The following is a 15,239-nucleotide window of genomic DNA, read 5'->3' on the forward strand; positions in this document are numbered from 1 at the left end:
CACCTTATCCAGTGATATTGGAGGGAAGTTACTCTCCTAATTCCTCTTAGGTGTGTCACATACTAGGAAACAACCTAAGCGATCTGTGGAAGGGTTACTCCAGTTTATGGAAGAGCCAAACATTTTTAACAAGAAGTGTCTCAACCTCGGGCAAAATATTAAAAGGATCAGTTTCATTTTTAATATCGCTACTCATGTTATAAAGCAAATCAGGAACAAATCCAAATCCAATTTGGGGGGTTGTGGAGTAGTGGTTAGAGGTGCAGCTTGGGACCGGGGGGTCCCAGGCTCGACTCCCGCCATGTCCATGGCTGAAGTGCCCTGAGCAAGCATCTAACCCCCAAATTGCTCCCCGGGCGCGGTCCTGAGAGGCTGCAGCCCACTGCTCCAACTGGATGGGTCAAACTAGAACTATTTTATCTTGATTACAGATAATAGATTGTGTAAGATTATTTTCTTTTAGATATAAAGTCTACTTGAAGGGAAGTACCTTATTTACCTGACAGCTGACACCTGTCATTTTAAAATCTGTTTAAGCGCAGACAGTGGCTTGTGGTTTAACTATATTAGTGGTATGAAAGTCCCGGCCCTATAATCGTTAAAATCGTTAGTATGGCATATCGGTTGCCGCAGTCACTTTTCTGATTTTAATCAACACAGCCCGCCAGGAAGCTGCAAAACAGTTTAAGCTTCTTGTTTTTTGTTTTAAAGTTTTGCAATCTTAAGAAATGATTTGAGTTGCATTTCTTGCCTTCAAGCTATTCACTATATTCCTGTTAATTGGTATTTAAAACTATTCTGAAAATTGATACTGGCAAAAGATGGCATTTTTAATATTGTGTCTCCTACCATTTAGCCATCACGGCGCCCTATAGTTGCCTTTTCCGTGCACGGCTGACTGCATATAACATAGTGCATCCCTTATGCAGAAGCTGAATTTGCTCATCTAATCAAGATAGCTGACTCATTTCCCGAAATGTCAATTGTGCTGAGAAAATCAGTTCTCTCAGTAATGAAAGAAGTACTGAATCAGTATGGCTCGCACAAACTGTATAAAGGAAATAAAGGCGAGGCAAAACAGCAGCACACATCCTGCAATGTGACTAACGTACATCCTCACCCAAAACCGGCAGTGCCGAGGAAATACCCCATAATGTCCAATGTCTGATCCTCACAGGGCCGCAGGATCCTGCACCAACACTGCTGCACCGAGAGCAAACGGAATTTACATGTTAAACTGGAATTACAAACACAAGACACCTCGCACGACCTGTAATATGCATTCACCTCAGGCATGGCAAACTGAAAGTTAAGTTTTATTCAGCTTAAATGGTTTGTTTTGAACCAAAACATTATCAAGTTTCAGTCACATACAATAAGAGATAGCCGGGTGATAAACTGGCTTGAGGAGGGGAATCCTCAGTAACTTGATTCCAGCGTGTATAGCTGGACTGTGCATGGATGCAGTCAAAATGATACTGAAGCTCGTTTGACAACCTCAGTTATGTCCTCTAAAGTGTCATAAAAACATTTTATCTCTTACTATCACTTCAGGACAAACTGGAAGATATTTACTGTAAATTAATGAGGACCATGAATACAAAAAAAAACAAAACACATGAATCTCTCCGACAAATCAATTACAATCGCTATAAAATACATACTTAGACATTCTCCTAATTTTGCATATGGTGAAAGTAAAATCATAATTTAATACCATTAGAAAATTACATAAAAGATAAATTCCATTCATTTTTCCATGATAAAATATAGAATGTGTTCATAACCTCTAATCTCAGAGTGCACTGTTTGGGCCAGAAGCAGGACAAAGCACCATTTTAGTGTCTCCATCCTGGCTGACTGCTGCTGGGAGTGAAGTGAACGCTGAAGTGATAAGGACCAGCAAACATTTTTAATAACAGAGTCTCATCCTCAGGCAAAATATCGAAAGAATCAGTTTCATTTTTAATATCACAGCTACTCATGTTTTGAAACAAATCAATGAATCATTACACAGTCCCCATTTTGGATGACCTAAATCTGTCCCAGAAAATGTCCCAGATTTTAGCGTTATATGAATGAGAAAAATAAAAATGTTGCGTGTAGACTAGAACAACAGGAATATATCTATCTATCTATGTATTTTCAAAAGTTCCATTGGAACAAGACAAGAAAATATCACATTTTTATTGCACTTTTTTTTTCAAGCATCATTCCCCAGTGTAAAAATATAAACAAATATGAAATAAGTCCAAATTTAATACAGTATGGTAAAGACAATGCAAATGCACAAAATATCAACATGAAAACTACAGCTGACGTCCTCCTCATGATGATCCATGAACATTAAAGTGTCATTGCTGCTTCTCAAATCCAAGTTTCTGTCTCAACACTTGATGCAGTTTTGTTCAGGTTGACTGTCTCACCATCAGCACTATACAGTCTCTGAGGTCATTGTTTGTTGTCAGCAAAAAGTCTTCGAAAGTCTTCTTGCTGCTGAACGTGTCCGATCTGGTACATTTTGTGGATTTTTTTATTTCCCAAGTGTCTATTTATTGTTCTCTTCAGTCCTTAACAGAAAAAAAAAAAAACAACACATTTTAATCAGAATTTGCTTGACAGATGAAGTAACCATCAGATGAGTCATGAAAGTGGAAGAATAAAAAGTAGCTATAAAGGCAAGATGAAAAATCTAAAATGTGGACCAGATAACTCTGAAGTAGACAGAATGAAAATTGTCTTACTTTTCATTCTGTCTTTGGTTGTATTTCCAGATGTGTCATCCCTTTGAGGCTTCCTGTGTGACCAACCGAGGGATTTAAGAACAGTTAAACGTTGATCAGCTGACTGAGACGCAACAATGGTATCATTTCAAACAGTATTGTTTGAAAGATGTACCTGTTATGAGTTTCTCTTCTAAGCTTCTATGCTCTTTGGTAGCCGTACGTAGCGTTTCCGCATAGACGTCATTATCCGCCGTTGGTAGCCTATCCTACAGGTTGGGAAGAGGTGGAGGTGGTTAATAATGAAGAGTACGACAAAACTACTGTCATGGCTTAAATCTGCGAAGGGAAGTGTGGACCATTATTTAAGTACAGTTTTTTTTATTTGCCTATATTTAAGCAGTGTTACTGTTCAAACTGTGTGTAATGTTACAGTGGCCAACAACATTAAACGTACTTGTTAAATAAAACCTCTGCCTTGTTTTTAATGAATACTTAGGCCGACTACGCTACTGTATTTTATTTTTAAATTATATTTAAAATTTGGTCATTATGGTGGTACTTGGAGAGCCAAGTATTTTCTGAGGTGGTACTTGGTGTAAAAAGTTTGAGAACTACTGCTCTAATATAAATACCATGTACATGAATGGAGTAAGAGCGACTAAATTAAAAAGGATCCTAAGTTGTGGTTTCATGGTTTCAGCAGTGTGAAAGAGCAGTCTGATCCATATTACCTGACAAAAAACATTGTACACAATAAACATTTTTATCAGATGGACAATTAGAAATATTCGGTTGAAATTAGAAAACAAATTAATAACACGTCACCACAAAAATTATTAAATCATCATACTGTGGAAACAATAAAAATGTAAAATATAAGTTAATAACCCATTCATATAATGTTTGACTATCTTAGTCTGTGTCCACTCAGTGCACTGTCTCTGCATGTTTGAGCAATAAATAACAAATAATAATAATAACAATAAAAAGTACCAATAATACAGTCATTTGATGTGCTTTCAAATGAAGTTCGCTTATTTGAGGTATATATCTGTCAGATTTGCAGGAAAGACTGAAATTGAAATATATTTTCATCTGATCTCTGTGCTTTTTTGGATTCAGATTCATTCCCCACAACACACACTAGATGAAACTACAGACTACTCTTTGACATTAGTGCCCCACATGATTCATCCCCTTGGTTTCAGTAGGAAATTACCAGGTGGATTCAAGGAAACCACCTAGTAATTTCAAGTTTCAAGGAAACCACCTAGTAATTTCAAGTTTCAAGGAAACCACCTGGTAATGCTGGCAATCTGCCTGTCTGGGTTAACTGAAGGAAAACCTTTACTACTGCAATTTCCTGGAGGAGCACTGGTGAACAGCTTTGTCTCATGGTGGTTAGTGAACCACCTTCTCATCAACACAGCTACAACCAAGGAGATGGTAGTGGATTTCTGGAGGACCAAGCCCCATCTGCAGCCTGTAACCATCAACGGGGAGTATGTAGAGGTGGTTCAGACCAATAAGTACCTGGGTCTACAGCTGGATCACAGACTGGACTGGTCGGCTAACATAGACTCAGTACTCAGAAAAGGTCAGACCGTCTGTATTACCTCAGGTGGCTAAGGTCGTTTAACATCTGCCAGAAGCTCGGAGGGGGTCTCGCCCGGGGCGTAATTCAATGTAGAACTGCCAGTGGTTGCCAGTGTCCTCTGCTGCGCTGTGGTGTGCTGGGGAGGCAGCACTAAGATGAAGGTTCACCTCACGGCTGGACAAAGTGATACAGAAGGAGGGCTCTGTGGTAGGGGGAGAGTCACTGACATCAGTAGACTGGCAACCTGTCCGGGGTGTGCTCCGCCTCTCACCCATGAACGCTGGGATGGAGTCCAGCTTCCTGGCGACCCTACAGGACAAGCAGTTACAGATGTAATTCTATGTAATGATGCAACTGGACACAGAATTGTCCTGTGTGACCGACTGAGGGATTTAAGAACAGTTAAACATTGATCAGCTGATTGAGACACAACAATGATACTGTTTGAAAGACATACCTGTTATGAGTTTCTCTTCAAAGCCTGACAATGATCACTGCAGCACCAAGACCAATGGTCAGCAACACAGGGACTATGCTGAATAAATGTCCTCCTATGAGAGAAAGGCAACAAATATTAATGTGACAGACTCAGCAATGATAAGAAAGTAACAACAGAATGAATAGAAATACTAACTTGAGACCACATGAACATTAACTACATCGTCTGAATCTGAAAACAGAAACCCAGACATCAGGATCTCAAAGTAATCATCAGTCTATAAATGTGTGATCTCTGAAAGTGTTTCTCACCATCAGCAGACGTCGGTTTGAGCCCAGGAATCGTCTCCAACACCTCTATCTGAGGACCAGAGAGCACTCCAACTGTACATCCAACCTGTGTGCTGTTTAGATGGAGAGCTGACAGCACAGCTGTAGTGGTGACAGTGACTGTACCGTTGGTGTTGGACACACTGACGCTGTTGTAGTGAGTCAAGTTGTGGTCTTGTGGTGTAGCTCTCAGTGTTACAGTGGGAGCAGGTCGACCTGTGGCTGAACAGGACACAACTAACTCTTCAGTAGAGTTTGATCCTCTGACATGTAGAACAGGTTGATGCAGCTCTGCAAAGAAAAGACATTGAACAGATATCACCATGAACATGTTGTGTCCAGTCTGGTAGTTTGTCTGAGGATCAAGAGTCACCTGTTATGATGAAACAACATCAAACTGGAATGCAGTCAGGTTCTTACCATAAACTTGGAGACATGTCTCTCCTGTCAGAGCTCCTTCAGGGAAGGAGTTGAACAAACAGTGATAGCAGCCTTCATCCTGCTCCGTCACATTATTGATGACTATGGAGCTGCTCTGAAGTCCAGCATCTTCAAACTCTACTTTATCTTTGAAGCCAGGATTCACTGTTTGACCAAAGATTTTGTTGTAGGTGGCAACATTATAGTCTCCTCTAGGTGAGAACTTCTGCCATGTGACTTGAAGGACATCTTTAGTTTCCATGAGCTGACACTTTAAAGAGACTTTGTCTCCCACTGCTGCCATCACAGTCTGCTGTGTCTGGATCACAGCTGTTAGACCTGCATGGAGGAAATAACATGAAGGTTAAGGTCCACCCACATTTAGATCAAATGTCTTGTCTTCTCATCATGGTCTCTATACAGCTGACCACTGGTTGCTAGTGGATGTGTGGTTGCCTAGGTAATCCTCTTGTATATTTCCCACTTCATATGTCTAGATATCTAGATAGATAGATACTTTATTTATCCCGTGGGAAATTTGGTGTCCAGTACACTGAAAAAAAAGACTTTTAGGCATTGTAATATTTACTTATTCAAATGTAGCAATTCTTACAGTGTAATATCAAGTTTCAGTGGGGACTAGAAAAAAACATGAAACTATAACACAACATATTCATGTAATAAATGTTCTTGACTTGGAAGAGTATTTTTTACTAGATATTTACTCGTAGTATCTAAATGATTTACCAACACCTGAAAATTTTAAGTAACTTTTACTAAATAAAGCTTCGCGCATTTGAATTCGCGCATGCGCCGTTGGACAATGCCTAGTGGTAGTGAGGCACACTATATACAGTCAATGGGCACACTTGAACTGAAGACCTGTCGCCGAAGAAGTCGCCATTTTGCTGCACCTGACTGTCGAAACGAGTGAGTATTCCCTTTTTGTTTTATATTTGTGGTCGTATAGGAGTTCGTGTACATGTTGGTAATTTGATAATTGTCTGCTTGACGTACAGTAGCACACATTAGCGCTACTGTTCGTAGTTCGGGTAGGCTACAATTAGTTTGGATATCGGGTGATCAAAAGTTAGGCTACTCAGTTAACGTCTGCAAACGTTTGAGGTGAGTTGGAGGTTATCTTGATAATAAGCACGGCAACTTCTAAGTTAGAATATGTTCTCTCAAAACAAAAACGATAAAGGTTTTATATCTAAGTGTTTGTGGTTGAGGTCCAGTCGAAACAAAGTACTTTCTGAAACTTTTGGCGGCAATGTAGTGCTATGACTTGAGCCTTAAACTGTTAAGTCAGCGCTAGCCTAGCTATAATTTCACTGAAGTCCACATATGTAGCGCTACCAGAGCTAGTGAGCGGAGCTGAGCGGTGCGAATTTCCCGCTCCTCGCTCAGGTGGCTGTTCAGTCGGCCGCTCATCCGCTCAAATTCACGTCAGGCCGCTCCGCTCAATCTCCACCTAAAAGTCCTCCCGCTCCAGCGAAATCGCTCCACGCTCGCTCCAATTTAAAAGAGGGAGAAATAACCCTATCAGTTTCCTTTCTAAAATATTTCACGAACTCCATCTTGCCATGGCATTTTTTTTTTTGAAAATGAACGGTCTTGGTTTTATTAGGAAGAAATGAATTCTGGGTGGATTTGGGCACGCGTCAGGCTGGTGGTGTGAGCCATAGACATAATAAAGAGTAGACGCCGCATCGACCGCTACTGCCTATTGGCGCTGACGAGCCGTGGGGCCGCCATCTTGGACCGGTCACCCGCTCCACTCAGTGTAATCTGTTTAGCAGGCGCAGTGAAGTGTCAGCGCATTTAATCAATCATAACTCGCTGAATACTTAACTGATTTTCACGCGGGTTTTTTTGCTGCAAACGTCATACATGTACCTATAAGGCTATTCACAAAGTACAAAAAAGGATAATTTTCAATCTTACTTGTGAAAAGTAATCCCCCGAGCTCTGTTATAAATAGTCCGCCGATTTTTACAGAAATACGCTGCACAGTGCTCAGGCATGTTGTTGCTTTGGTGGTTGCTAGGTTTACGCGTTGGTAGGATGACCGGTTCAAGATGGCGGCCGCATTTCTCGTGCCCCAGCAGCCAATGCGGCGTCTACTCTTTATTATGTCTATTCGCCTTATTCACCTGGCGGCCATTTTGAAAACTCGAACGCCGTTGAGGGGTACACAAACCCGGAAGTTTGACTCTGACGCATACGATCTTCAGAGATTCAGCTGCACCAGCAATGGAAACTCCAGTGTGGACCACCAATCTTTCCTGTCTGCCCGAATTAACCATACAAAATGTGGAGCAGTGGGCCAGTACCGACTGCAACATCCCCCGGGCAGTGTTAATTAAGGGATACAGTAACTGGATCGAAGGTTTTATCCACGACATTGAAGGTATGAATGGACGCTAATTTACGCTAATTTACGCTAATTTCTGCTAGCTTGTAACGTTACTATAGCAGCTAGGGGTAGTAAGCTTAGCAGTGATATGGAGTTGTTGACTGTGTACTATGTCAGATTTTATTTAACACTTAACATGTATTTAATCGACAGTTAATAGGAGCCCATCACACATATTTGTGAGGGCTAGGTGTTTTCCCTCGGTGCGGAAAAATGAGGCACCTTACAACATACAGGTATCATAGTGCTAAGTGGACAAACTGCTCAGTTCGCAGAGCAGTGCCACAGTTAAACCAGCTTGCTAAATGTTCATTATGAGTTTATATCAACAATGCACCTTTCCCTGTCTGATTGAAAATAACATGTTGATTTTATCTCATTAACATGTTATCTGTAGTTGATGTAATATCACATAAGCTTCATTGATATCTACTCAAATATTATCTTGTTTCAAATGAGCAAAGCCAGACAGGGCTAGGTGCATGTTGCTATTGCTTGTTGACAATGATAGTGTAATGACAGTATAACTATCAGGTAAGTGATAAGGTAAGTTTTAACATTCATGTTAAGATAAGAGTTGCTCAGTTCTTGGAGCAGTGTATCCAGGGTTGAGGAAGGTTCTTCAAAATGTAATTAGCTTACAAATCACTTGTCTGTTTAAAATTGACATAATATGGAATCCATACTGTTCAATCTTAATATGTGACCCTGCAAGGCGAAACCAGTCGCTTTGGTAAAATTTACAAAATTAAGTTATTGTGCTCTGTATACTGTCGAATTATGCGAAAACGTGAAATTCAACATTTTCACCCATACGTTTGTTTATCGTGAATTTTCTCAAAATAGCACCGTGCGCAAAGCGACTGGTTTCGCCTTGCAGGGTCACATATGAGCTTTTCCACAACCCTGACTTTTTTGTACAATGAGTGTCCAAGATATTAGGTATCTTTCAAGTTGTGTTCGCAAGTATCACAGCTGTAAACAACCTACCAATACCAGCATGTAGCTGTAATATTTTCATGACCGATCAATTAAATGCCAGATGTACCTGATTCACTGCACACTCAGTTTACGTTATATATATATATTTATGCCATATATTTGTTAATAGCAACTCTGAAGTGTCAAGTGTCTAAAGTTTGATTATCTTTTCAGGTGGAGCTGTCACTTGAGCAGCCATTTATAAGGGAGACACAGTGCAACTGCAAAGCTGGCTTGGGACAGTGCAACCATCTCATCGGGCTGCTCTACACTCTCGCTCACTTTGCCAAGATGGGCTACACATCTGTCCCCCCAACAACGAGCAAGACGTCACTGCCTCAAGCCTGGCACGTTCCATCGAGGGCCCTGGGTGTCAGTGCAAGAACGGTGAGCTCTGTGAGTGTCTCAAAGCTAAAACCACCGGTGACCAACGCACCTCCGCCAAAGAGGCAACGCTCGTCTGAAGGGGTGATGTCAAACCTGTACTGTCCTGTGCCACTCCCGCTTCCATCAAATGCCTTTGCAGAGAGCCTACACCGAAACCTGAGTCAAATAGAAAGCAGGAGTCAGATGTTCAAGCTGCTGGAGGAGAACAGAAAACAGCCTGCTGCTCTTGTCTCTACCGACTTTGGAGACCTTCCAAAGGGATCTGTGCTTACCTACCACGCAACACAGTCTTCCAGGGCTAATGATGATCCCCTGTTTCCCTTACCATCACAGCCATGCTCATTTTACACTGTCCTGGATGACACCGAGTCGTGCTACTATGGTGGCCTGGTGGTCACTCAGGCTGTTGCAGTACAGCTGGAGATAGAGACAAGGGAACAGAGCAATAGCAAGACCTGGCATAAAGTTCGAGCCAATCGTCTTACCTCCTCTTCCTTCAAGAGGATTTGTTCAAGGGTGGCAGACTACAACGCATTAGCTGCCGATTTGAAAAAGAAAATAGTGCAGACTAAGGTGATGAAGAGAGGTTTGGAACTGGAGCCTGTTGCTGCGGCCGAATATCAAGACCTCACTGGCAATGAGATCTTCCCCTGTGGGTTCGTCATCAACCACCATGCCCCACACCTAGGTGCCTCACCTGACCGAAAAGTGATTGACCCCAGTGCCTCACCAATGCACGGCCTCCTGGAGATCAAGTGTCCCAACAAAGGCAGCGTGAAGGATTGCAAATACTTGCGTTGCAAGGCTGATGGTAGCCTTAGCCTGAAGACCACACACGAGTACTATTTTCAAGTGATGGGGCAGATGGGCATCACTGGTTTGAAATGGTGTGACTTTTTTGTGAAGTGCAGTGATGACCATCACTTGGAGCGGGTGCACTTCCAACCAAAGGAGTGGGAGAACATGAAATGTAAATTGGACACATTCTTTTTCTCTCACTTTCTGCCTTCTTTGTGTAACAAAATCATGTAATACATCACTGATAATCTGTTTATGTATATAGTTCTCTTTTGTTAATGTTTTTTAAATGGTTTGTTCCTAATGTAATTTCTAATGTTCCGACCTGTTCCGGTTCCTTTTCCATACTTCTATGTACAAAGTTACCTTTACAAACCTAGACCAGTGTGCCTATCAGTGTTTTTTTTTTAATGTTTTCTGATGTTCCGACCTGTTCTGGTTCCGGTATATTAAATTATAAAGTTATGAAGGACATCATCCATGTGTAATACAATTGTACTTTATTCTTTAGATAGATAGACATCCAGTAGCTTATACATACACACACATACACGTAAAACAATCAAATCACTCACAGGTATGTAAAAGTAAAGAGCATGAGAAGTGATTATAAGGTCTGACAGGGACTGATCCTGTGATACACTGACTATGATAAGGTGCTATGGTAACAATACAAGTTCACATATTGTATAGATTCATAAAGAAGAAGAATAATGATGGTAAAGGATTTGTACAGATTCATAAAGAAGAACAATAATGATGGTAAAGGATTTGTATAGATTCATAAAGATGAACAATAATGATGGTTAAGGATTTGTATAGATTCATAAAGAAGAACAATAATGATGGTAAAGGATTTGTATAGATTCATAAAGAAGAACAATAATGATGGTTAAGGATTTGTATAGATTCATAAAGAAGAACAATAATGATGGTTAAGGATTTGTATAGATTCATAAAGAAGAACAATAATGATGGTAAAGGATTTGTATAGATTCATAAAGATGAACACTTTCTATTCAAGGTTTGAATACATTTGTGGATATTAAGATTTCAGTTGTAGAGATTTACCTAACATTGGTAGATATTTACATTAACATTACAATTTTAAAAGAGAGGACCTTGAAAATTAGTCAAAAGGGCACAGACGGCCCACAGTTGGTTAACGGATCCCACCAGTGTCATGGGTAAGACTTTATCAAAAATATGGTACTCTTTAATCCGCCTAATAGCGCGCTCTACATGAATTCGCAGTCTTGCTATCGCTTGAGTCTTTCGAACTTCGTCTGCAGTGAAGTGTCCACTTGGGCCTAAAAAAGGAGGGATTACAAGGGAGACCTGTCTTTCAGAGAGAAGGTCCTCGATGAGAAAGCCTTTATCGGCCATTACCATATCTCCTTCTTCGAGAACAGAAAGGATACCTGATTTTTTGGTAATTTCTTTGTCAGATATTGAACCTGTATATAAATCACTGACAAAAGTCACTTCACCTGAGGGGGCAATGCCTATTAGGCCCTTAAATGTGGTGTTACCTTTGTAGTGTGAATAAATCGCAGAGTTAAGGACCTTGGAGCTAGGTTTCTGTACATGAATTTCTGTGCAATCCAATATAACTCTAGTAGCCGGGAACGTGCATTTAAAACAGTCTGGCATAAGTTCGTCCACAGTTTTCCTTGAAGGCCAAATTGGAAGTGATCCCAACATAAAATACAAAAAATTGACCCAGGTCACACAGATCCTGCTTACTGTTGACTGTGAAACATGGAAACGGGTTGCAAGATCCTGCTCAGGAAATCCCTGCCTCAACCTACAAAGAAAAAGAAAAAACTGGTCCATAGTGGACAATTTAGAGGCGCTAAAGCCTTGACGAAGTACCTCCTCACTTGTATGTTTAAGTCGCTGAGCCTGACTCCATCCCACCATATTTTCTGCAGTAGGTTGCAGGGCCATAAACACAGCTTTAAATGTATCATAATCTGGGAACCCTGTATAAAATGAAATCTGTTTATCGTCACCTTGAAAATTTGAAATCAAAAACTGTTTTTGTTGAAGCTCTAAAATTAAAAGTTCTTGATCACCGATGGTCTTGCGGGCTTCCTCAAGTTGATCTTGAAGTGAGGGAGGCAGTGCAGCATATTCATGGTCTGGGTGCGGAGGGGGTGTCTCTTCACTGGAAGTATAAGAGAAACATATTGATGGACACATTAGGTGTTTTACAATGATACTCATGCTCAATTCATGTAAACAATTACATCTTTTACATACCTCAACACATTCACACCATGTCGATCATCGAGATCCGTGGAAACATTACTGGAAAACAGAGAAATCAACAGAGAAATCCTGTCACTACACAGTTAATAAATGCAACCAAACTAGAGACTTAATTCATCTAAATACTACCTTGCAGTTCTAACAACACTCCTCCTCTCTGGTCTGACAGAACTCCATGCAAACACAGTTGGCACAGCTCCCTGTCTCAACTTGGTGATGCCAGTCTTGCTTTTCACAAGGCAGTCTGGGAGGAAATGCTCCGAGCACACTTTAGTGTATGTGTTTATCTACATCAGCAAATAAAATGTAATCATATAAACATTTTTACATGTATAATTTTATTGATCAGACTCAATCTGACTCCTGTACATCCTCCTCCTAGCTAGGAAAACTGATGTGATGTGTTCCCTAGGTTAGCTTGTGACTAGAAGCTAATACAAACAAGGTCACTCAGAATATGCTTATATTAGTGAATCTGTGGTGGTAGATTTTAATAACATACTACTAATTTTGGACTAGGCTGTATATTTCAACAACCTGGCTCTCTGCCTTAATCTATCTACTAAAACTTGCTAGTTCTAGCCTAGCTAGCTTCTAGCGATACAAGCTAGTTGGCTAGCAGGCGGCTCAGCCTCACAGCACCAGACATATAAAACTTACCTTAAAATTACGACCAGGATCCCTTCTGATGTTTATTATCCATTGTCGACGTAGTCCCTTATCTTTGGGGAAACGGTGAAACGTTTGTCCTCGGTTAGATTTTTTTCTGTGTGATGAAGTGCATTGGGGAACACAGCAGTGAGGCGCCATTGCACTGAGCGAAATCCGGAAATCGCGTTGGGAGAACTCCCGGAAGTGGTAAGTGTACCCCTCAGGCTCGGTGGAACGTTCGAGGTGAATAAGGCGAATGGTGTGAGCGGAACAGAGCGCCCGCTCCGGCCTCTAAATTAACAAGCGCTCCACCAAAATTCCATCCGCTCAGCTCACTAGCTCTGATCTACCTTCCAAAACGTCAACTTGTCTGGCTCTTATGTTACATTATGCTTATATAAGTACAGTATACTCAAATACTGACTGGAAATGTTGTGGTAATATTAATTTGTGATTATTTGAGTCTTACTATTGTATTTTTCTCAACAGGAATCAGTGATTTGTCACGCGTTATTGCGAGAAGGAGGAGGAACTGTTTGAAGATTGCCAGGTATATGTACAATCACATCACAAAATCCAAGATGAGATGAGATGGATAGTAAACGTTATTGATACCCAAGGGGAAATTCAAGGAAGATGGATGTGCCCTTCTCAAATCAATAGAGCCTTCTGATGAATCTAGTCTTCTAGTCAAACATTTGGTGTTGGGGAGTGTTTTGTTTGCTGGAGATACTGCTCATTGGTTGATTTTAAAAACAGAGTGCTCTTTGCTTTCTCCCTCCAGGGAGGTAATAATCTTAATACCATGTGGTATCCCAACCTCCTGCTCACAGTGAACTAAATAGGATTTACTGTGGAAATGAAGTTGATATGAATGATTGAAGGAATTTGGTTTTGTTCCTCATTAGCATTGTCTTTTCTTGTCAATTGTATGCAGGAGGACCCACCACAGTGATCCTACTGGTCACGTTTTGAAGATTATGGTCGTCCATGGTGATTCCGAAGAGGATCCAGTTGAACCATTGGTGTATAGTTGATGAAAAGCATGAAGTCATTCCAATGTATACTCTTTTTTTGTTTTTTTCCAAGTTTGTCACATGTTCTAAAAAATAGTGAAGTTCAGGAAGGCAGGCTCTCTCTCTCTCTGAGTCTCTCTCTCTCTCTCTGTTTGTCACATGTTCTGGAAAATAGTAGTGATTCAGGAGGTTTTGTGGTTCTGTCAGTACACTAGTTTCCGTACTTGAAGTCCAGTTGGTATGGATGCTCGTCTGTATATTTATTCCATCAAATTGACTGCACCCCAGTGTTTTTGTTGTATCTTCACTTGAAATATCAGTGATATTTTGTTTGTTATATAGAGAATTTTTGTTTGAATTGGTAAAATAAAAGTGTAATTGCTTTTTACTTCAATAGTGTGATCCGTGTAATTTGCCATTCAGTAACATTTATCAGAACAAAACAAGCAACATTTACATAATTTTGGTGTGTAAGACCTCTCAATACAACTGAGTACTTAAAACAAAAACAAATCTAGTAAAATCTACTTATTATAAACATGTAAGATTTACTCCATATTTTCATGACCATGGTGTTTCTGTATTGACATGGTTAAGTAAAACTTACTTAATTTTTTCATAAATGTCAATGATAGTAGCAAGTACATTTTGATTGATTCTGGCAAGTAAGTTGTACTTGATATTACAGCATTACATTTACTTAGTTTTAATGAGTGCAATTTGTTACAAAGATTTTTTTAAGTAAATTCTACAAATCATTTTTTTGTGTGTAGCGTTATCACAAACAGTCGAAGATATGAGTGTCTGAAAATATTAGTTGTTGTATTTAATTTAATAAACAGATCAACAGCTCAATAAAACACTTCATTTCAATATAAAGTATCAGAAAAGTTATTAGGAGTTCAATAAAAACTCTTAAAACAGTTTTAGTAGTGAACACAAGTTTTCTATCTCACCTTTTGAAAAGATCCCCAACAGAACAGAGAAATATAAGACTGCACTGTCTGACATCCTGAATACAACTAGAGACCAGAGAGTAAACTTGCTCCTATACTTATGGCTCTACCACTCTACTCTGTTTGGGTGTTAACAAGGAAGACAACAATGTAAAAAATCATCCCTTTAATATATAATAGCTATACAAATGAAATAGCGGGTTCACTGGCATGTACAAAAAGCAACATATGAAATAAAGAGTTATG

At 40.1% G+C, this 15,239-nt stretch overlaps 2 protein-coding genes and 1 long non-coding RNA gene across 3 annotated transcripts; 1 reads left to right on the top strand and 2 right to left on the bottom strand.

Moving 5' to 3' along the window:
* Positions 1 to 569: 569 nt before the first annotated feature.
* Positions 570 to 4,024, bottom strand: LOC311508989. The gene is made up of 3 exons (XR_014699774.1): positions 2,899 to 4,024; positions 2,745 to 2,797; positions 570 to 2,570 (listed from the first exon to the last, which is right to left on the bottom strand). It is a non-coding gene; the product is annotated as an uncharacterized lncRNA (long non-coding RNA).
* A 126-nt stretch (positions 4,025 to 4,150) lies between these two features.
* LOC311509522 (OX-2 membrane glycoprotein-like) lies at positions 4,151 to 5,869 on the bottom strand (the record flags this gene model as incomplete). The annotated part of the gene is made up of 2 exons (XM_084574761.1): positions 4,151 to 5,382; positions 5,512 to 5,869. Coding segments are annotated over 2 exons (726 nt in total), but the record flags the coding sequence as incomplete, so codon positions are not given.
* A 1,787-nt stretch (positions 5,870 to 7,656) lies between these two features.
* Positions 7,657 to 10,786, top strand: LOC311509286 (uncharacterized protein). Its single transcript, XM_084574424.1, has 2 exons — positions 7,657 to 7,924; positions 9,086 to 10,786. Exon 2 carries the CDS (start codon positions 9,203 to 9,205, stop codon positions 10,328 to 10,330), a length of 1,128 nt encoding a protein of 375 aa, XP_084430550.1. The 5' UTR covers positions 7,657 to 7,924; positions 9,086 to 9,202; the 3' UTR covers positions 10,331 to 10,786.
* Positions 10,787 to 15,239: the final 4,453 nt, after the last annotated feature.

Source organism: Chelon labrosus, assembly GCF_963514085.1.
Source record: "Chelon labrosus genome assembly, chromosome: 24".
Classification (NCBI taxonomy): Eukaryota; Metazoa; Chordata; class Actinopteri; order Mugiliformes; family Mugilidae; genus Chelon; species Chelon labrosus.